Source organism: Mobula birostris, chromosome 14, assembly GCF_030028105.1.
Source record: "Mobula birostris isolate sMobBir1 chromosome 14, sMobBir1.hap1, whole genome shotgun sequence".
NCBI classification, from domain to species: Eukaryota; Metazoa; Chordata; class Chondrichthyes; order Myliobatiformes; family Myliobatidae; genus Mobula; species Mobula birostris.
In genome coordinates, this window is record NC_092383.1 from 1796599 (window position 1) to 1820598 (window position 24000).

The 24000-nt window shown below is 46.3% G+C and overlaps 1 protein-coding gene across 1 annotated transcript in view; it reads left to right on the forward strand.

Annotated features, from left to right (window-relative positions):
• The window catches only part of slc24a1 (solute carrier family 24 member 1), a 54219-nt gene that overhangs the window by 24439 nt on the left and 5780 nt on the right, over positions 1–24000 (forward strand). Inside the window, exons 6-9 of the mRNA XM_072277869.1 lie at positions 221–307; positions 17144–17265; positions 20708–20962; positions 22145–22234. Of these exons, the coding sequence (XP_072133970.1) occupies positions 221–307; positions 17144–17265; positions 20708–20962; positions 22145–22234 (554 nt within the window). The remainder of the gene's footprint in view (positions 1–220; positions 308–17143; positions 17266–20707; positions 20963–22144; positions 22235–24000) is intronic.

A 24000-nucleotide genomic window follows, 5' to 3' on the forward strand; every position in this document is an offset into this window, starting at 1 on the left:
CCAGGCTCACTGGGACATGTTCCTTCAAATTACCTTCCAAACCATTGTTGTTAAGGAGGTTCTACAGTGACAACAGACCATCAGTTCCACTTTCACTTGGTCCACTCTCATATCGGATATTAGGTCATCCCAGGAGCCAGGAGGTTCCAGGGGAGATCTTTCAGTGTCAGCTGAGACCTTGCAGAACCTTCTCTGTCTGTAACATCTCTTTTGTTTGCAGTGAAGTTTAAGCAGAAGGCTGAAGTAATGAACAGTATGGCCAAGGGAAGGGCAAGCAGAAAGGCTGAACAAGAGACCAGAATGAAAGGTGAGACCCAGAGGTGAAGAGATGCTAATGACCGGATACAGGGCAGCAAAGGAAGGGCTGGTGTCCCCGTCGGGGCTATAAGCCGGGTCTCCTTCCTTGTCTGAGAGACCCAGTGTTGAACAGGATGCCAATAACCAGATACAGGGCAGGACAGGAAAGGAAAAGGTGCTGTCACCTTTGGGGATACAAGTAGGGTCTCCTTTCTTGCCTCAGATTGTTTTAGTTTTCACAAACAAGAGAAAATCTGCAGATGCTGGAAATCCGAGCAACACACACTAAATGCTGGAGGAACTCAGCAGGCCAGGCAGCATCTATGGAAAAGAGTACAGTCGACGTTTCGGGCCGAGACCCTTCGGCAGGACTGGAGAGAAAAAGCTGAGGAGTAGATTTGAAAGGTGGGGGGAGGGAGAGATAAACACCAGGTGATAGGTGAAACTTGGAGGCGGAGGGATGAAGCAAAGAGCTGGGAAGTTGATTGGTGAAAGAGACAGAAGGCCATGGAAGAAAGAAGTGGGGGGGAGCACCAGAGGGAGGTGATGGCTGGGCAAGGAGATAAGATGAGAGAGGGACAAGCGGATGGGAAATAGTGACGTGGGGACGGGGGGGGGTGGTGTTGGAGGCATTACTGGAAGTTTGAGAAATCGATGTTCATGCCATCAGGTTGGAGGCTACCCAAACGGAACATCCGTGACACCTCACACACTCTTGATCTTTTCAATGATTTCAGGTTACCTGACCCACATCAACTTATTTTCACTGCAGATGACCACTGCCTATACACCTCCATCCTCCATTGAGGAGGCCTCAAATCCCTCCGTTTCCCCCTGGACACCAGACCCAACCAGTTCCCCTCCACCACCACTCTCCTCTGTCTGGCGGAGCTTGTCCTCATTCGAAATAATTTCCCACCGGCTCCTCCCACTTTCTTCAAACAGACTGTGTAGCCATGGGCACTCATATGGCTCCCAGCTATGCCTGTCTGTTTGTCAGCTACGTGGAACAATCTATGTTCTAAGCCTACACTGGTGACCATCCCGCACTTTTCCTACGCTACGTCGACGACTGCATTAGTGCTGCTTCCCGCACCCGTGCTGAACTCGTCAACTTCATCCACTTTGCCTCCAACATCCACCCTGCTCTCAAATTTACCTGGTCCATTTCTGACACCTCCCTCCCCTTTCTTGATCTCACTGTCTCTATCTCCAGAGACAGCTTATCCACTGATGTCAATTATAAACCAACGGGGTCTCACAGCTACCTGAACTATACCTCTTCCCACCCTGTTACTTGTAAAAACGCCATCTTCTTCTCAGATTTCCTCCATCTGTGCCGCATCTGCTCTCAGAATGAGGCTTTTTATTCCAGAACAAACGAGATGTCCTCCTTTTTCAAAGAAAGGGGCCTCCCTTCCTCCACCATCAAAGCTGCCCTCAACTGCATCTCTTCCACTTCACGCACGTCTGCTCTCACCCCATCCTCCCGCCACACTACCAGGGATAATTCCATTTCCCATTCCCATTCCGATATTTCCATCAATGGCCTCCTCCACTGTTGTCCTCACCTACCACTCCACCAGCCTCCACATCCAGCACATAATTCTCCAAAACTTCCGCCACCTCCAATGGGATCCCACCACCAAACACATCTTTCCCTCCACACCCCCATGTTTTGCTTTCTGCAGGGATCAATCCCTACACAACTCCCTTGTCCATTAGTCCCTCCCTACTGATCTCCCTCCTGGCACTTATCCTTGCAAGCGGAAAAAGTGCTACACCTGCCCCTACACCTCCTCCCTCACACCATTCAGTCCTTCCAGGTGGGGCAACACTTCACCTGTGAGTGTGTTGGGGTCATTTACTGTGTTCGGTGCTCCCAGTGTGGCCTCCTGTATACCGATGAGACCCGACGTAGATTGGGAGACAACTCTGCTGGGTATCTATGCTCCATCTGCCAGAACAAACAGGATCTCCCAATGGCCACACATTTTAATTCCACTTCCCATTCCCATTCCGATATGTTCATCCATGGCCTCCTCCCCTGTCGGGATAAGGCCACACTTAGGTTGGAGGAGCAACACCTTATATTCTGTCTGGGTAGCTTCCAACCCAATGGCATGAACATTGACTTCTCAAACTTTGGGTAATGCCTCCCCCCCATCCCCCACCATTTCCCTTCCCCTTGTCCGCCTCTCATGTTACCTCCTTGCCCGCCCATCGCCTCCCTCCCCCCTTTCTTCTTTTTTCCATGGCCTTCTGTCTCTTTCACCAACCAACTTCCCAGCTCTTTGCTTCATCCCTCCCCCTCCAAATTTCACCCACCGCCTGGTGATTCTCTCTCCTCTTCCCCACCCTTCAAATCTACTCCTCAGCATTTTTTCTCCAGTCCTGCTGAAGGGTTTCGGCCTGAAACGTTGACTGTCCTCTTTTCCATAGATGCTGCCTGGCCTGCTGAGTTCCTCCAGCATTTTGTGTGTGTTGTTTTAGTTTTGAAAGGAATGTTACACTATAAAAACCGCAGGGATGTGGGCAGATTGTCACTGGGCTCAGATGCCCTCCCCAAAGGTGTCACTGCCTGACTCACTGCCCTGGTACTGAGGCAGGGGACCGGGTGTTAGATGTGGCTGCAGACTGGGTAGAGACCCAGCAATCGGGAATTTTCCTTTGACTGTGCCGGGGTGGGCTGGAGGGGGAAGTTCGTTAGAATTTTACCTTCTCCGTTTGGAATGAAATGTGAAAGTTCTCTCATTTCACACTTTGAAGATTGTGATCAATGGAGTTTTCTCACAAAATTTCTGATCAATCACAATTTCAGAATCAGGGTTAGTCTCACTGGCCGATGTTCATAAGACCATAAGACAAAGGAGCAGAAGTCGGCCATTCGGCCCATCGAGTCTGCTCCGCCATTTTATCATGAGCTGATCCATTCCCTCACCTTCTCACCATAACCTTTGATGCCCTGGCTACCCAGATACCTATCAATCTCTGCCTTAAATACACCCAATGACTTGGCCTCCACTGCTGCCCATGGCAACAAATTCCTCTGGCTAAAAAAATTTCTTCACATCTCTGTTCTGAATGGGCACCCTTCAATCCTTAAGTCATGCCCTCTCGTACTAGACTCCCCCACCATGGGAAACAATTTTGCCACATCCACTCTGTCCATGCCTTTCAACATTTGAAATGTTTCTATGAGGTCCCCCCTCATTCTTCTAAACTCCAAGGAGTACAGTCCAAGAACGGACAAACATTCCACATATGTTAACCCTCTCATTCCCAGAATCATTCAAATGAATCTTCTCTGAACCCTCTCCAACGTCAGCACATCCTTTCTTAAATAAGGAGCCCAAAACTGCCCACAGTACTCCAAGTGAGGTCTCACCAGCGACTTATAGAGCCTCAACATCACATCCCTGCTCCTATACTCTATTCCTCTAGAAACGAATGCCAACATTGCATTCGCCTTCTTCACCGCCGACTCAACCTGGAGGTTAACCTTAACGGTATCCTGCACGAGGACTCCCAAGTCCCATTGCATCTCAGAACTTTGAATTCTCTCCCCATTTAAATAATAGTCTGCCCGTTTATTTCTTCTGCCAAAGTGCATAACTCATTTGCCACTTCTCTGCCCATTCTTCCAATCTATCCAAGTCTCTCTGCAGACTCTCTGTTTCCTCAGCACTACCGGCCCCTCCACCTATCTTCATATCGTCAGCAAACTTAGCCACAAAGCCATCTATTCCATAATCCAAATCGTTGATGTACAATGTAAAAAGAAGCGGCCCCAACACGGACCCCTGTGGAACACCACTGGTAACCGGCAGCCAACCAGAATAGGATCCCTTTATTCCCAATCTCTGTTTCCTGCCAATCAGCCAATGCTCTATCCACGTATGTAACTTTCCCGTAATTCCACGGGCTCTTATCTTGTTTAGCAGCCTCATGTGCGGCACCTTGTCAAAGGCCTTCTGAAAATCCAAATACACAACATCCACTGCATCTCCCTTGTCTAGCCTACTTGTAATTTCCTCAAAAAATTGCAATAGGTTTGTAAGGCAGGATTTTCCTTTAAGGAAACCATGCTGAGTTCTGCCTATCTTGTCATATGCCTCCAGGTACTCTGTAACCTCATCCTTGACAATCGACTCCAACAACTTCCCAACCACCGATGTCAAGCTAACAGGTCTATAATTTCCTTTTTGCTTCCTTGCCCCCTTCTTAAATAGCAGAGTGACATTTGCAATCTTCCAGTCCTCCAGAACCATATGAGAATCTATTGACTTTTGAAAGATCATTGCTAATGCCTCCGCAATCTCCACAGCTACTTCCTTCAGAACACGAGGGTGCATTCCATCTGGTCCGGGAGATTTATCTACCCTTAGACTATTCAGCTTCCTGAGTACTTTCTCTGTCGTAATTGTGACTGCACACACTTCTCTTCCCTGACACCCTTGAGTGTCCGGTATACTGCTGATGTCTTCCTCAGTGAAGACTGATGCAAAATACTCGTTCAGTTCCTCCGCCATCTCCTTATCTCCCATTACAATTTCTCCAGCATCATTTTCTATCGGTCCTATATCTAATCTCATCTGTCTTTTACTCTTTACATACTTGAAAAAGCTTTTAGTATCCTCTGTGATATTATTTGCTAGCTTCCTTTCATAGTTCATCTTTTCCCTCTTAATGACCTTCTTAGTTGCCTTTTTTAAGCTTTTAAAAACTTCCCAATCCTCTGTCTTCCCACTAATTTTTGCTTCCTTGTATGCCCTCTCCTTTGCTTTAACTTTGGCTTTGACTTCTCTTGTCAGCTACGGTTGCATCCTTTTTCCATTCGAAAATTTCTTCTTTTTTGAAATATACCTGTCTTGCATCTTCCTCACTTCTGGCATAAACTCCAGCCACTGCTGCTCTGCCGTCTTTCCTGCCAGTGTCCCTTTCCAGTCAACTTTGGCCAGTTCCTCTCTCGTGCCACTGTAATTTCCTTTACTCCACTGAAATACCGACACATCAGATTTCGGCTTCTCTTTCTCAAATTTCACAGTGAATGCAATCATGTTATGATCACTGCCTCCTAAGGGTTCCTTCACCTCAATCTCCCTAATCACCTCCGGTTCATTACACAACACCCAATCCAGTACAGCCGATCCCCTAGTGGGCTCAACAACAAGCTGTTCTAAAAAGCCATCTCGTAGACATTCTACAAATTTTCTCTCATGAGATCCAGTGCCGACCTGATTTTCCCAATCCACTCGCATGTTAAAATCCCCCACAATTATCATAACACTGCCCTTCTGACAAACCTTTTCTATTTCCTGTTGTAATTTGTAGTCCACATCACTGCAGCTGTTAGGAGGCCTATAAATAACAGCCAACAGGGTCCTTTTACCTCTGCGATTTCTTCAACCCATAAAGATTCTGCACCTTCCGATCCTATATCGCCTCTCTCTAATGATTTAATATCATTTCTTACCAATAAAGCCATGCCTTCCCCTCTGCCTACCTTCCTATCCTTCCGATACACCGTGTATCCTTGGACGCTCAGCTCCCAGAGATGTGCATCCTTTAGCCACGTCTCAGTGATGGCCACAATATCATACCTGCCAGTCTGTAGCCGTACGACAAGATCATCCACCTTATTCCTTATGCTGCGTGCATTTAAGTATAACACCTTAAGTCCAGTATTTGGTACTTTTTGCTTTGATTGCACTGCAACTCATCCCAATGGCTGCAAATTTGCCCCATCACCTGCCTATCTTTCCTGACATCTTTACTGCTCACTATCTTAGATTTATTTCTGATTTTCCCCTCCTCTGCTCTATCACTCTGGTTCCCATCCCCCTGCCAAATTAGTTTAAACCCTCCCTAACAGCTCTATTAAACTTTCCCGCCAGGATACTGGTCCCCTTCGGGTTCAGGTGTAACCTGTCCTTTTTGAACAGGTCATACTTCCCCCAGGAGAGATCCCAATGATCCAAGAATCTGAAACCCTGCCCCCTGCACCAGTCTCTCAGCCACGCATTCATCTGCCTGATCCTACTATTCTTGCCCTCGCTAGCACGTGGCACAGGTAGCAATCCCGAGATTACTACCCTGGAGGTCCTGCTTCTTAGCTTCCTTCCTAACTCCCAGAAATCTCTCCTCAGGACCTCCTCCCTTCTCCTATCTATGTCATTGGTACCAACATGTACCAAGACAACTGGCTGCTCGCCCTCTCCCTTCAGAATATTCTGGACCCGATCCGAGACATCCCGTACCCTGGCTCCTGGGAGGCGACACACCATGCGGGTATCTCTGTCAGGCTCACAGAATCTACTGTCCGTTCCCCTGACTATGGAATCCCCTATGATTACCGCATTCCTCTTCTCTCTCCTTCCCTCTTGCACAACAGCGCCAGGCTCAGTGCCAGAGACCCGGTCACCGTAGGCATCCCCTGTCAGGTCATCCCCCTCAACAGCATCCAGAACAAGATATTTGTTGCTGAGGGGGACAGCCACAGGGGTGCTCTCCACTATCTGGGCATTTTCCTTCCCTCTCCTGACAGTCACCCAGTTTTCTGACCCTTATAGCCTAGGGATGACTACCTGCCTGTAGCTCCTGTCTATCACCTCTTCACTTTCCCTGATAAGCAGTAGGTCATCAAGCTGCAGCTGCAGATCCCTAACACGGTCTCTGAGGAGCTGCAACTCGGTGCACCTGGCGCAGATGTGGCCATCAGGGAGGCTGGAAGTCTCCCAGGATTCCCACATCTGACACCGTGAACAAAGCACTAACCCTGCAGGCATGCTACCTAATTCTACAAGAATGAAACAAGGAAAAATAAGTCTACTCACCCACTTACCTTGCCAAACACACAAACTTTATAAATCGTTAGCTGTGTGATCCCTGCTGTTCCTCTGTCTGTCCGGGCCAATTCGCCAAAGGGGAAAAATAAGAGTTGGTGCTACGCTCTCCCCTCTTCCCGTTACCGCCGAAGCCCATTGAGCCAAGGCCCTACACTCTGCTGCCACTCACTCCGTTGCCCGCTCTGACCGCTGCCCGCTGTATAGGGTGGTCTCCTTTTTAAACTCTCTACCCTGTCCATGTGGTGAAATTTGTTGTTATGCAGCAGCAGTACATTGCAATACAGAATAAAAACTGTAAATTACAATAAGAAATACACACTATTTATATCAAATATTTGTCAAATTATTAAATAATTATATATATAATTGCATTTGAGGAGATTTGGTGTCACTAGATTTCTACAGATGCACAGTGGAGAGCGTTCTGACTGTTTGCATCAATGCCTGGTCTGGAGGGGCACTGCACAGGATCGGAAAAAGCAGCTGAAGGTTTTAATCTCACCATGGATACTCGCCTCCCCAGCAGCCAGGACACCTTCATGGAGCGATGCCTCAAAACGGCGGCATCTATCATTAAGGACCCCCATCACCATGCTGCCTTCTCACTGTCACCATCAGGGAGGAGCTACAGGAGCCTGAAGGCACACACTCAGCGATTCAGAAACAGCTTCTTCCCCTCTGCCATCTGATTCCCAAATGGACATTGAACCCATGAACATCACCTTACTACTCAGTTCTCTTTTTCCACTAAATATTTAATTTCAGAATCAGGTTTAATACCACTGGCATTTGTTGTAAAATTAGTTGTTATTCGGCCACAGTACAGTGCAATATACAATAACTAAAAACTAAATTACAGTAAGTATATATATATATATATATATATATATATATATATATATTTAAACTGTTTAATTAAATAAGTAATACAATAAGAGAAACAAAGTCTTCCTGATGGTAACAATAAAAAGAGAGCACATCTGGGGCGATGCAGATCTTTAATGATGGATGCCGCCTTGTTGAGGCATTGAGGGTGTTCTCGATGCCGGGGAGGCTGATGTCCAGACTGACTTTACAACCCTCGTCAGATTTCTCCAGTGACTCCCCTGTCCAGGACGATGATACAACCGGTCAGAGAGATCCCCACACTACATCTGTAGGAATCTGCTGGAATGAAGGGTGCCTCGGGGTCCGTGTGGACTCTGTCTGATGTCACGTTCTGCTCGGCGGCACTGCGGCACTCACACACCAGGCAGACATCATGGCTCCCTCTCTGCGAGGATCGTTTATGCTTCTGAGCTCTCCCTCTGCTCTGCTACCCTCTTCCAGACACAATACCTCCACCAGCCACTTGCTCCTCGTGACCCAGAACCTCTGGTGAATTGGGCTGGAAGGTACAGGTGACACAGAGACCATTCTGCCCATCGTAGTATGCTTTTGAGAAAAAGCCGCACAACTTACTGTCACCTCCCAGCATGGGCTCTGTATCACTGCAGGGCACAGCTCTTCAAGTTCACGTGTGATGTGGGCCTGTCTCCACTTTCGTCTTATCCATTGCCTCTAGGAGCAGAAGTTGATAGTTTCCTCAAAAGGTTGGGTGTCAAAGGTTACTGGGAAAAGGCAGAAGGGAAAATAAATCAGCCATGATGGAATGGAGTAGACTCGACGGGCCGAATGGCCTAATTCTACTCCTGTGACTTATGGGTGAAAATTCTCCCATTCATCACCCCTCCAGTGATTCTACCACTGCCCCTAGACCCACCCCCCTTGGGTTCTGACCTCTCCGCTTGTCTCTGTTGAGCTGAGGACTATTTACAGTGGCTTTCGAGGAACTGCAGTCACACTAGGCTGTCAGGTACAATCACACAGAACTCACTGAACGTTGACTCCTGTAACTTAAAGTCTAAAACGCTCCAGCTGTCCTGCCTGGTAGCTGTGGAAGCATCATCTCAACCAGACACTGCAAGGTTGCAGAGTTGCATTTCCTGCAATGGCATAGGAGTGCCGACATCAGATTTCATTCCTTTGTCCCTTATTTCTCTTGGCTCCTGGAGTTCCTGCAGTTTACCATCCGGTGACAAGTGAGAGTGTAACACCGGGGAGATTAAATAGAAAAGCTACAAACTGAGGCAGTACAGCCTCAATCCTGTCACTGGTTAGCGAATGTTGAGGACACAGAACTCCAAACATTGTTTCAGATGCAAACAGAGAGCAAACCCAAGGCAACTGCCAGCAATGTACTGTCTGGCAGAGGCTTGAGGCAAAAAGACCATGAGAGACTACAAAATATAGGTACAGAATTAGGCCATTCAGCCCATCAGGTCTGCTCCCCCATTCCATCATGGCTGATTTATCCCTCTCCTGCCTTCTCCCTGTGACCTTTGACACCCTGACTAATCAACAGCCTATTAACCTCTGCTGTAAACATACCCAATGACTTGGCCTCCACAGCCGTCCGTGACAATGAATTCCACAGATTCACCACCCTCTGGCTAAAATCCTTCTCATGTCTGTTCTAAAATGATGTCCCTCCATTCTGAGGCTGTGCCCTCTGGTCCTGAATTCCCCCGCTCTAGGAAACACCTTCTCCATGTCCACTCTATCCAGGCCAGGGATTCCCACCCTGGGATCCTCTGGTCCTGAACTGCCCCGCTCCAGGAAACACCTTCTCCATGTCCACTCTATCCAGGCCAGGGATCCCCAACCTGGGTCTGCGGACTCTTTGTTTAATGGTCCATTCATTAAAAAGGCTGGGGACCCCTGATTAGGCCTTTCAATGTTCAATAGGTCAATGAGATCCCTCCCCCCACCCCATTCTTCTGAACTTTAAACAACAAAATAAAAAGCATTTTATTCAAATTTTTCTCAGTGGACTATGTGCTTCAGGGGTTCCTGGGTCAGCTCCCGCTTTGTTCCAGTGAAGGCCACAGTCCAGTCTCAGGGCCAGTCCAGAGGACACCAATCACCTGTGAATCTGATATTCCCCAAACAACTGTCTCTGGGAGATCGCTGGTTGCCAATTAACATCAAATTAGCTTGAACTGCAACATGCACACAAATAAAACACTGGCTTGTAGAAGATATCGGGAGTGGGGGTCAAAAAGAGGAGGCATGAGATGACATTGGTATGTGGTTAGGATATACCCTCCTAGGAACAGTTAAGGAACCAAGAGCCTTTTTCTTTAGAATTCCTGTCTCAACTTTAAAGACAGACATGATGTAATTATTCAATGTCCATCATTTTCTTACGTCCATTTGCAACATTAGAACGCTAGAAAGTTTTCGACAAGAGCAGGCCATTCGACACAACAAAGCTTGCCAAATTTCAAGTATGTTGAAATAACTATTGAGTTTAGATTTGAAAGTCTCTACGCACTCCTCTCAACTACACAGCTAGGTAGTTTGGACAATGTGTCAGTCCACAACTCGCTGTATAAAGAAATGCATCCTGACGTTAATCTGAAATCTCCCTTTAACCAGTCTCCATCTATGGCCCCGTGTCCTCGCTGATGGATTAATTTTTGAAGTTACAGTTGGCATCCACCTTACTTATACCCTTAATGATTTTGAACACCTCTATCATCTCTCCTCACATTCTACATCTACTCAGGCTAAAAAGATTTAATTCTTTCAATCTTTTTTCATAACTCATACCCTGCAGACCTGGAATGAGTCCCACTGCTGTTCTCTGAACTCTCTCCAGGCCCTTCACATCTCTCACAAAACATAGAGGCCAAAATTTACACAATACCCAAGGTGTGGCCTCACAAGCGGATTATATAGCTTAAGGAGAACGTCTCTTGACTTGAACACTGAGCGATTACATACAATCATTCTATTAGCCTTCCTAATCGCTTCTGTGCATTGTCTAGATGTTGATAGTGATGTCTATCAGGATGCCCAATCCTTCTCAAACAGTGCACTTTCTAACTCAACACCCCTCCACTGTATATTTATATCTAATATTTCTACTTCCTATGTGTAACACTTTAAATTTACCTACATTAAATTTCATCGGCTATTTAGCTACCCACATCTGGATTTTGTTTAGATCTAACTGTATTGATTCTGCTGCCTGAATGTTATCAGTTCGTCCCCCTAATTTTGTGTCATTGGCAAACTTTACCAGTTTATTTGTTATGTGCTTATCCAAATCATTAATGTAAATTGAAAACAGCAGCAGCCCCGAAACCGATCCCTGCAGAACCCCACTCTTAACATCTTCCAGGAATAAAAATGATCCTCTAACCATAACTCGATGTTTTCTATTTTTGAGCCAATCCTGCACCCATTTGCACAACTTACCCTGAATCCTTATCTCCTGTAATTTGATTATTAACATCTTGTGGGGTATCTTGTCAAAAGCGTTCTAAAAGTTCAAGTAAATGATATCAACTGCTCTATTTTTATCATAAATTTTGGTTGCCTTTTCACAGAACTCCAGCATATTAGTAAAACATGATTTCCCCTTTCTGAATCCATGCTGGGTTTCTGCATATGTGTTAGATTTTAATGGGACACAATATCCTTGCCTCTCCAGCTTTTAAGAAAATTGCAGAGACTTTTTACGTTAATTTTGAAAACACTTTTAAGTATCATTTCATGTTCTCTGCAGACCTTTTGATCAACTTATAAAGATCAGATAGACAAATTGTGGGAGCAGCCACTGTGTGAGCGGGCCAATGTTAGAGTGGTCAGGCTTTGGCTCAACAGGCTTCAGTGAGAACAGTCAGAGGATAAAGGTGTTGAGTCGTTTGGAGTCATTTAGTTGGTAGTAGACTCTAAGCTTAAAAATTTAGAGGCAAAGCGATAACAAGTCTAGGCAGTGGAATGCTCCCCCTGAAAAGTGTGGAATTGCAGGGCACCTGATAGTCTTCCTGATGACCTCATCTGCAGGAAGTGCACCCAAGCTCAGCTCCTGGCTGATAAGATCAAGGAACTGGGTGGTCAGAGTGCAAGCTTCAGATAGCAGATGGGTGACCCCCAGGAGAAGGAGAGGAAGCAGTCAGTGCAATGTAAAGGGTGGACAAAATCAAGAAGGGTGAATACAGGACTGAAGGTGTTATATTTGAATGTGCGCAGTTTCCAGAATAAGGTCGATGGACTTGTAGCACAGTTACAGATTGGCAGGTATGATGTTGTGGGCATCACTGAATCAAGGCTGAAAGAAGATTATAGTTGGGAGCTTAATGACCAAGGATACGCATTGTATTGAGAGGACAGGCAGGAAGGCAGAGGGGGCGGTGTGGCTCTGTGGGTAAAAAATGAAATTAAATCCTTTGAAAGGATAGGATCAGAAGATGTAGAATCCTTATGGGTAGAGTTAAGAAACCACAAGGGTAAAAGACTCTGATGGAACATGTAAGGCCCAGTACTTGCTGGAGTTTAGAAGACTGGCGGGGGGCGGATCTCCTTGAAGCCCATAGGATACTGAAAGGCCTAGATAGAGTATACATGGAGAGAATATTTCCTATAGTGGGGAAGTCCAAGACCAGAGGGCACAGCTTCAGATTAGAGGGACATCCATTTAGAACAGAGATGAGGAGGAATTTCTTTAGCCAGAGAGTGGTGAATCTGTGGAATTCATTGCCACAGATGGCTGTGGAGGCCAAGTCGGTGGGTATATTTAAAGCAGAGATTGACAGGTTCTTGATTAGTGAGGGAGTCAAAGGAAGAATGTGAAGCTTTAGAGAAGATGCAAAGATTTATCAGAATGCTGCCTGGATTCGACAGCATGTCATACAAGGATAAGCTGAGTGAGGGGGGCTTTTCTCTTTGCAGCGAAGGAGGATGAAAAGTGACTTGTTAGAGGTGTACAAGATGAAGAGGCTTTTAAGGAGTGTGGAGCCAGAGACTTCATCCCAGGGGGAAATAGCTAATACAAGGGGGCATAATTTTAAGGTGATTGGCGGAAAGTCTGGGGGGGCATCAGAGGTGGTTTTTTTAAACACAGAGTGGTGGGTGCGTAAAGCACACTGCCAGGTTTGGTGGTAGAGGCAGATACATTTGGGATGTTTAAGAGACTCAGATGGGCACATGGATGAAAGACAGACGGAGGGCTATGTGGGAGGGACGGGTTAGATTTGATCTTGGAGTGGGTTAAAATATTGGCACCGCATCATGGACCAAACCTGTTTAATCTTTCCCTGTAACTCAGGTCCTCAAGCCCCAGCAACGTCCTTGTAAATTTTCTCCGTTCTCTTTCAACCTTACTGATATCTACTTTGTTTACTTCTGCTGGACCTCCCCTGCTTTTACTTTTGTAAAGCTGCCAGAAGCTGCTGTTTTTCTTTATCTCAGTGGTCAGTGATTAATGTCAGGCAGGCAAGTATGTGCACTTCCTCATTCCCCTATCCAGTAGCAGCTGGCCTTTCTACATTGTTTGCAAGATGAGTTGGGAGCATCGATTCATCCGCCTGCCTCCAGTCTCACCATTGCCGTAGTTTATCATTGCTCCATAACCCTGGGTGCAGTAACAATGTTCCCAAACTTCCTCCTGAAGCTGCTGGATTGCAAGTCTCACAGCTGACTCTGCCATCCTCCTGCACAATCCGATTTCTCAGCACCACTGGAAGCTAGTAGAAGGAATCTTAGGAGAGAAAGAATGCCCAACCTCCAACAGTAGTCTCAATCAACTTGGGGTACAAGAGGAACGTTCTGGAGCTTCCCTCCTGCCATTGGAGTTATGGGGCCCCATGCCTGAGAAAAGATGACCAGCACTGGAGAGGATCCAGAGGAGGTTTGAGACTGAGCCCAGGAATGAAAGGGTTAACATGTGAGGAGCGTTTGAAGGCTCTGGGCCTGTACTGAAAGAAGTTTAGAAGGATAAAGGGGGAGGAGAATCTCTCTGAAACCTATTGAATATTGAAAGTGAATACGGAGAGGATGTTTCTGAGGCCGTGTCCTCTGGTCCGAGACTCTCCAATAGTGGGGGAGTCTAAGACCAGAGGACGCAGCCTCAGAAAAGGAGGTGCCTTCACAACAGAGATGAAGAGGAAGTTCTTTGGCCAAAGGTGATGAATCTGTGAAATTCATCGCTGCTGATGACTGTGGAACCCAAGATATTGGGTAGCTTTAAAGCAGAGGTAGATAGGTTCTTGATTAATAACAGCGTCAAAGGTTATAGGGAGAAGAGAAAAGCTTACAAAAGGTTCAAGAAACAAGGTACTATTAGAGCTGTAGAAAATTAGAATGTTTCTGGGAAGGAACTTAAGAATGGAATTAAGAGAGCTAGAAGGGGCCATGAGAAGGCCTTGGTGAGGAGGATTAAGGAAAACCCCAAGGCATTCTACAAGTATGTGAAGAGCAAGAGGATGAGCAGTGTGAGAATAGGACTAATCAGGAGTGAGAGTGGAAACGTGTGCACGGAGTCAGAGAAGGTAGTGGAGGCAGTTAATGAATACTTTGCTTCAGTATTCACCAGGGTAAAGGATCTTGGTGATTGTAGCGATCACTTACAGTGGACTGAAAAGCTTGAGCATATAGACATTAAGAAAGAGGATGTGCTGGAACTATTGAAAAGCATTAAGTTAGATAACTCACCGGGACTGGATGAGATATACCCCAGGCTACTGTGGGTGCGAGGGAAGAGATTGCTGAGCCTCTGGCGATGATCTCTGTGTCATCAATAAGGATGGGAGAAGTACCAGAGGGTTGGAGGGTTGCAAATGTTGTTCCCTTGTTCAAGAACAGGAGGAGAGATAACCCAGGAAATTATAGACCAGTGAGTCTGACTTCAGCGGTGGGCAAGTTGTTGTGGAAGATCCTGAGAGGCAGGATTTATGAGCATTTGGAGAGACATAATCTGATTAGGGATAGTCAGCATAGCTTTGTCAAGGGCAGGTCGTGCCTTATGAACCTGATTGAATTCTTTGAAGAAGTTACAAAACACATTGATGAAAGTAGAGCAGTAGCTGTAGTGTATATGGATTTCAGTAAGGCATTTGATAAGGGTCCTCATGCAAGGCTCCTTCAGAAAGTAAGGAAGTATGGGATCCAAGGAGACCTTGATTTGTGGATCCAGAATTGACTTACCCACAGAAAGCAAAGGGTGGTTGTAGATGGTTTGTATTCTGCATGGAGGTTGGTGACCAGTGATGTTCCGCAGGCCCCCTCCTCTTTGTGATTTTTATAAACGACCTGGATGAAGAAGTAGAAGGGTGAGTTAGTAGGTTTGCTGATGACACAAAGGTTGGGTGGGTTGTGGACAGTCTGGAGGGGTGTCAGAGGTTACAGTGGAACATTGATAGGATGCAGAAGTGGCCTGAGAAGTGGCAGATGTCACTCCACTCTTTAAAAACGGAGGAATGCGAAATAAAGGAAATTATAGGCCAGTTAGCCTAACCTCAGTGGTTGGGAAAGTGTTGGAGTCTATTATTAAGGATGAGGTTTTGAAGTACTTGGAGCCTAATGATAAAATAAGTCGAAGTCAGCATGATTTCTGTAAAGGGAAATCTTGCCTGACAAATCTTTTAGAGTTTTTCAAAGAAGTAACAAGCAGGGTGGACAAGAGAGAGGGAGTGGATGTCATTTACTTGGATTTTCAGAAAGCACTTGATAAGGTGTCACACACGAGGATGAAATCCTCTGGTGTTACAGGAAGGATACTGGCATGGACAGAGGAATGGCTGACAGGCAGGAGGCAGCGAGTGGGAATAAAGGAACCTTTACCAATTGGCTGCCAGTGACTAGTGGTGTTCCTCAGGGGTCAGTATTGGGACCGCTACTTTTCAGATTGCTTGTCAGTAATTTGGATAATGGAATTGATGGCTTTGTGGCAAGGTCTACGGATGATCTGAAGATAGGTGGAGGGGTAGGTAGTGCTGAGGAAGCAATGCGATTGCAGCAGGACTTAGACAAATTGGAAGAATGGGCAAAAAAGGGGCAGATGGAATGCAGTGTCGGGAAATGTATGATGATGCACTTTGGTAAAAGGAACAATAGTGCAGACTATTATGTAAATGGGGAGAAGGTTCAAACATCAGAGGTGCAGAGGGATTTAGGAGTCCTCATGCAAGACTCCCAGCAGGTTAATTTACAGTTGGAGTCTGTGGTAAAGAAGGCAAATGCAATGTTGGCATTTATTTCAAGTGGAATAGAATATAAAAGCAAGGAGATAATGCTGAGCCATTATAAGACACTAGTCAGGCTGCACTTGGAGTATTGTCAACAGTTTTGGGCCCCGTATCTCAGAAAGGATGTGTTGTCATTGGAGAGAGTCCTGAGGAGGTTCACGTGGATGATTCTGGGAATGAAGAGGTTAACATATGAGGAGTGTTTGGCAGCTTTGGGCCTGTACTCACTGGAACTTAGAAGAATGTGGGGGGATTTCAATGAAACCTACCGAGTGTTAAGATAAAGTGGATGTGGAGAGGATGTTTCCTCTGGTGGGGGTATCCAGAACTAGAGGGCACAGCCTCAAAACTGAGGGGCGACCTTTTAGAACAGAGGTAAGGAGGAATTTTTTTAGCCAGCGAGTAACAAATCTGTGGAATGCTCTGGCACAGGCTGTGGTGGAGGCCAAGTCCGCGGGTGTATTTAAGACGGAAATTGATCTTTTCCTGATTGGTCAGGGCATCAAAGGATCTGGTGAGAAGGCAGGTGTGTGGGGTTGAGTGGGATGCAGGAGCAGCCATGATGAATTTCAGATAGGGAATTTTATTCTGAAGTCAAATTGTAGTTGGGAAGGTCAGTATTTACTCCCAGTGACTGTCCAGCGGAGTTGGAGGATGGCGTTACCGAATGCCCTGCTGGATTGTCTCAGAGTGGGGTAATTGGCAAGAGACTGGAGTCACACTTGGTCAGTCCATGTATGAGGGTAGCTCCCTGAGCTGGTGAACCAGGTTCACCGAAACCAACTCTTAATTTTTAGTTTTTGTTTATTAGGTTAAATCTTTGCAAGGAGTGAACCAGAATAAAACTCTACTGCTGAAGTAAGATGTCATTTCGTACTATGCAGAGCGATGCGGCCTTGAAGGTTCCTGTACCTTCTGTTTCAGGTGGAGAGACAGAGAAGACAGATCTCCCGAACACGGTGAACGTCCAAGTGACACCCCCATCCGAGCCAGCGGCCACATCGCCACCTGGAGACAAGGATGATGCCAACCCCAGCCAGGACCCTGTACATCATCCCTGGCTTCTTGTTCATTCCGCTTGTTTGGCTTGGCAGCTGGAAGGCAGCACGCAATGGGAGGGGAGGGTGGTGAGGGCGGTGAGGGCAGCGTTACTGGGACAGGTCAGTGTGGGCTCTGTACCCTCGCAGTTCTGAGCTTCCAGCAGGACATTGACAGGAGACAGATGGGAGTTCACTCCAGGAAAGTACCAAGTGATTCACTTTGAAAGGCCAAAGTGGAAGGCAGAGTACAAGGTTAGTGGTAGAATTCGTCACAGTGTGGAGGAAGAGGGGGATTTTGGAGTCCAAGTCCACTGATCCCTCAAAGTTGCTGTGCAAGTTGATAGCCAATCACAAACAAGAAAAAATCTGCAGACGCTGGAGATCCGAGCAACACACACAAGATGTTGGAGGAACTCAGCAGGCCAGGCAGCCTCTATGGAAGAGAGCATAGTCGATGTTTTGGCCAAGAAGGTTTTTTGGCCCAAAATGTCAGCTGTACTCTTTCCATGGATGCTGCCTGGCCTGCCGAGTTCCTCCAACATTCTGTGTGATACAAGTTGATAGGGTGATTAAGAAGGAGTGTGGTGTGTTGACCTTCGTTAGTCAGGAGATTGAGTTCAAAGGGCGAGGTAATGTTGCCGCTCGATAAAGCCCTGGTTAGACCGTGTCTGGAATATTGTGTTCAGTTCTGACCTCATGATAGGAAAGATGTGGAAGCTTTAGAGAGAGTGTGAATGAGATTCAGCAGAAGGTTGCCTAGGTCAGCATGGCAGACACGAGGAAATCTGCAGATGCTGGAAATTCAAGCAACACTCACAAAAAATGCTGGTGAATGCAGCAGGCCAGGCAGCATCTATAGGAAGAGGTACAGTTGATGCTTAACTTTGCCTCCAACTTTCACCCTGCCCTCAAGTTTACCTGGTCCATTTCTGACACCTCCCTCCCCTTTCTTGATCTTTCTGTCTCTGTCTCTGGAGACAGCTTATCTACTGATGTCTACTATAAGCCTACGGACTCTCACAGCTATCTGGACTATTCCTTCTCCCACCCTGTCTCTTGCAAAAATGCCATCCCCTTCTCGCAATTCCTCTGTCTCCGCCGCATCTGCTCTCAGGATGAGGCTTTTCATTCCAGGACGAAGGAGATGTCCTCCTTTTTTAAAGAAAGGGGCTTCCCTTCCTCCAGCATCAACTCTGCTCTCAAACGCATCTCTCCCATTTCATGCACATCTGCTCTCACTCCATCCTCCCGCCACCCCACTAGGAATAGAGTTCCCCTTGTCCTCACCTACCAACCCACCGGCCTCCGGGTCCAACATATAATTCTCTGTAACTTCCACCACCTCCAACGGGATCCCACCACTAAGCACATCTTTCCCTCCCCCCCCCCCTGCTTTCCGCAGGGATCGCTCCCTACACGACTCCCTTGTCCATTCGTCCCCCCCATCCCTCCCCACTGATCTCCCTCCTGGCACTTATCCTTGTAAGCGGAACAAGTGCTACACATGCCCTTACACTTCCTCCCTTACCGCCATTCAGGGCCCCAGACAGTCCTTCCAGGTGAGGCTACACTTCACCTGTGAGTAGGCTGGGGTGATATACTGTGTCCGGTGCTCCCAATGTGGCCTTCTATATATTGGCGAGACCCGACGCAGACTGGGAGATCGTTTTGCTGAACACCTATGCTCTGTCCGCCAGAGAAAGCAGGACCTCCCAGTGGCCACACATTTTAAGTCCACGTCCCATTCCCATTCTGACATGTCTATCCACGGCCTCCTCTACTGTCAAGATGAAGCCACACTCAGGTTGGAGGAACAACACCTTATATTCCGTCTGGGTAGCCTCCAACTTGATGGAATGAACATTGACTTCTCTAACTTCCGTTAATGCCCCTCCTCCCCTTCATACCCCATCCCTTATTTATTTATTTTATATATATTTCCCCCCCCTTTTTTTCTCCCTCTCTCTTTTTTCTCCCTCTGTCCCTCTCAGTATAACTCCTTGCCTGCTCTCCACCCTCCGGTCTCCCCTCCCCCCTTCTCTTTCTTCCCAGGTTTCCCGTTCCATGATCCCCTCCCTTCTCCAGCCTCGTATCCCTTTTGCCAATCACCTGTCCAGCTCTTGGCTCCATCCCTCCCCCTCCTGTCTTCTCCTATCATTTCGGATCTCCCCCCCCCTCCCACTTTCAAATCTCTTACTAACTCTTCCTTCAGTTAGTCCTGACGAAGGGTCTCGGCCTGAAACGTCAACCGTACCTCTTCCTAGAGATGCTGCCTGGCCTGCTGTGTTCACCAGCAACTTTTATGTGTGTTGCTTGAATTTCCAGCATCTGCAGAATTCCTGTTGTGTTGGTTACAAGAGGGCAAATTTTAAGGTGACTGGAGGAAGGTGTAGGGGGGATGTCAGAGGCGGGTTGTTTAATTTTAAACACAGAGGGTGGTGGGTGGGTGGAATTTGTTGCCAGGGTTGGTGATAGAGGCAGATCCATTCGTGACACTTAAGAAACTCTCAGATAGGCATATGGATGATAGAAAAATGGAGGGTTATGTAGGAGGAAAGGGCTAGATTGATCTTGTAATACAGTAGCTTAAAACGTTGACACAACATTGTGGGCCGAAGAGCCTGAGCTGTGCTCTAGTTTTCCATGTTCTATGTTCCAGAACTTTCTGCACACATTTTCCCTGAGCTTGGTTTGATTGCCTGCACTATTTTGAAAGGGCACTCTGTAAAGATGGGTGAGGATTCAATAGACAGACTGGTTGGACACCATCACAGGGATGATTTAATTGAGAGGCAAGTGGAAGCACTTCAGCTAACACCTGCCTAGCATCGCACCAAGGTTCTTGAGAAAAAGCAGAAAAAGTTATGTATGTGATAAGCTTATGAGGACTTTCAGAAACATTTTGATAAAATGCCAGACAATAACAGAATTGAATCTGGAGAGGCCAGTTGTGAGGATCCAAGTTCGGCCACAGAGATAGTAACCAGAGAGTAATGTGAAACGTTGGATCTCAGAATGGTGGGGAGATTGAGTTGTCGATTCCTAGGGTGACGATGTGAAGCACTGCCCCCTGTCACACTCGTTAATAATCTGCAGTCTGAAACATAGGTCATAATTTAAAACTGTGCTGAGATGCTGTAAACAGTGAGGTTTGTGGAGACGCCAGGAGGGTGGAGGCTGATTGCTGGCAGGCACTCTCCAATAAAGAAAAGTACTTGAGTCACTCAGCATTTGTTTACTAGTGTGGAGCTTGACTTTACAGTTTCTGAGTGAGTGTTTGTCATCAGTTAAGTTTTGTACAGTAAGTTCAGCCCCTGGCCCTGGGGAACCACACTCATTCAGTACAGACTTACCATTGCTCTGCTGGCTGCTGAACCGCAGCTTCACTCACAACCTGCTCAACGCGCGGTGAAACACTTTGAATGAACCTTTGTCTTTCTGATGGTAGAACGAAGACCAGACGGGTGAAGATGATGGAGGAGATAGCAGCGACGGGGGTTCTGACGGCAGCGATGATGACGATGATAGTGACGACAGTGATGATGATTCCGATGATGATGAAGATGAGGATGAGGAGGAATCCAATGATGACGAACCTTTAAGTCTCGAATGGCCAGAAACACGACGAAAACAGATCACGTACCTGTGTCTTCTCCCCATCGTGTTTCCACTCTGGTTAACAGTGCCTGACGTCAGAAACCCAGTAAGTGAGACAGAAAAAATGAGTCATTAGCAATGGTCATGTGACAAGCATGAAATCTGATTGTGTTGTGAAAAACATCATTAAAAACAGAGACAATGAAATTAAAGTAATTCTTCATATAATCCAAAACATTCCAAGCTTCAGAACTTTCAGACAAGATAGAGGGGGTGTCCAAGAGGAGGATGTCACGGCAGTACCCAGAGACGTCACACTGGAGGGCTCATCAAGTGAGGAACGTGGGCAGAGCTGGGGAACAAGAAGGATACAATCACTCTGACGGTTGATAGTACAGACCTCTCAATGACCAGTGAGGAGACTGAGGAATAGACAGGCGGGCAGATGATGGAATGATGTAAAAATTAGGGTTACAGTGCGTGTTGTGTATTTAATATTTCAATAATATTTGAGTAATCTTGCACATATATTGTTTAATTAAGCATCCTTGTTCATTTAAATAATTCATTACAGGTTATATGTACAAATATGTGAATTGCATACATTATCACACCACCACGTGACACGGGCGTGTCTCACTAAAAGTAAACTGGGAAGTTCCAGACTCCTGTGTCTTTGTTAGAATTAGTTTAAAGTTCTGAAGTTACTGTAGGTAACATTAACTTCCCTAATATTGAGCAGGACTCCCTTAAACCAGAGGCTTAGATGGCCTAAAACGTCAACTGTTTATTCCCCTCCATAGATGCTCCCTGGCTTCCTGAGTATTTTGTGTTGCTCTGGATTTCCAGCAACTGCACAATCTCTTGTGTTTATGATTCACTGTCATCATAATTTAAAACTGTGAAGACTTCACTGCGAAGTCTTTTCGAGGCATACCCATCCTGAAGATTAAACCTCTTTATCGGGAGTTCAGTGAGAGCCTCTCTCTCTCTGCTCCTCCTCTGTGATCTCTGCTGCCCTCTGACTCTTTGACCGTGTGCTCACCCAGACTTGCACCCATCACTTGGCAACTTGTGCCCTTTCCTTCTCTTCAGCTCCTTATTCTGACTTCTTCTTTCTTTTCCAGTGCTGACAAAGGATCTCAGCTTCTGTGCCTCCATGCTTCGATATCAATTTGTTAATTGTTTTCTAATATGTGAATTACTTTGCTCTGCCCTCTTTGGGTTATATTTCCTGAAGACAGCAAACGAGAGAATATTGATGGTGTGTCGTTTCCTTCTCCAACAGGCTTCAAAGAAGTACTTCATTGGTACATTTTTTGGATCCATTTTGTGGATTGGTGCATTTTCATACCTGATGGTGTGGTGGGCCCACCAGGTAGGTGCAAAGTTCCCAAAACCTTCTTGATTCACAGTTGTGTAGACTACGCAAGAATATAAAACCTATTTGGCACAGCTTTGAGTTTACACTTGAAAGAGAAATCCTACGTGACCGGGTGCTTAATCCTCAGAAATTCCAGTGAAGTACAGCTCGAAGTGTTGTGCTCCAACTGAGCACTTCAACTTGATAAAGTTGACTCAACACCATAAACAGAACCAGTCTGCATTACAGATTTTAAAAGCAGTGAGTGACCCCACTGCTGCAATTTACGTAGCTTGAATTAGCATTAAAACAATTATATTGTGTTAAGGCGTGTGTGTGTCTGAATCAGGGGTCCCCAGCCTTTTTTGCACTGCGGACCGGTTTAATATTGACAATATTCTTGCGGACCGGCTGACGGGTGTTCAAGTAGGGCTGCCAACTTTCTCACTCCCGAATAAGGGGCAAAAGTAGCAGTCAAATCCTGGGACACTTTACCCCAGGAAAGACTACCATGACTATGAAGCCTCGCGCGGGCACCTGTCTGTGCGCATGCGTGTACGTGCCGATTCTTTCCCCCACAAATCCGTTTTGCCTTCTTCTTCCCGACTATACTGTACATACATTATTTCTACCTTATATAGGCTGTGTATTTATCATATCATTCCTGCTTTTACTATATGTTAGTGTTATTTATTTTAGGTTTTATGTGTTATTTGGTATGATTTGTTAGTTATTTTTTGGGTCTGGGAACGCTCAAAAATTTTCCCATATAAATTAACGGTAATTGCTTCTGCGCTTCACACCATTTCGGCACGAAAGGTTTCATAGGAACTCTCTACCTTAGCCGGGGAAATACGGGACAAGGGCAGACCTGTATGGGACAAACCAATTTAGACCAATACGCAGGATGTCCCGGCAAATACGGGACAGTTGCCAACCCTACGTTCAAGTTCAACAGTGCGTGACAGGGAATGAGGAAAGGTGCAGCTGACTCATATCGTTTCCTCACGGCCCGGTAGCACATGCTCTGCGGTCCGGTGGTTGGGGACCGCTGGTCTAAATCTTCTCAGTACATCCTGTCTGGGAGAGTACTCTGCTGAATAAAATTATTACCAACAGAATGAAATATCAATAAGACTGAAAGACTGCACAAGGATGCTGCTGGGACTTGAGTTATAGGTATATCAGTTATAGGGAACGGCTGAATAGATTAGAGCTTTTTCCCTGGAGCGTGGGAGAATGAGGCAGATATGACAGCGGCATGCAGAATTACGAAGGGTATAATAGGAGAATTCAAGCAGGCATTTCCCCCTGAGGTTATTGAACCAGAAGTTATGAAAGGTGAACTGTTTAAGAGGAACATTTAAGGGGAACTTCTTCACTCAAAGGGTGGTGAGGGTGTGGAACGAGCTGCCGCAGGAAGTGGTGGACGTGAGCTCAACTTCAACATTTAAGAGAGGTCTGGATAAATATGTGGATGGGAGGGCTATGGACCAGGGGCAGGTTGATGGGACTAGGCAGAATAATAGTTTGGCAGAGACCAGATGGGCTGAAGAGCCTGTCTCTGTGTTGTAGGGTTCTCTGAATCCATGAACTACCCGTGAGTAATTTGTTTTTTCAGTCCTCTGGGTGAAAGGTAGACTAGTGGAATTTGCCTTAAAGGATTTGAGCTGAATGAACGGGAAGAGCATTCCTGTCTCTTGTTGATGTTAAATGCAGACGGTCTCTGGGAGAGTTTTCATGTGACATCTCTCCTTAGGATACAATCCTGGAAAGTACAG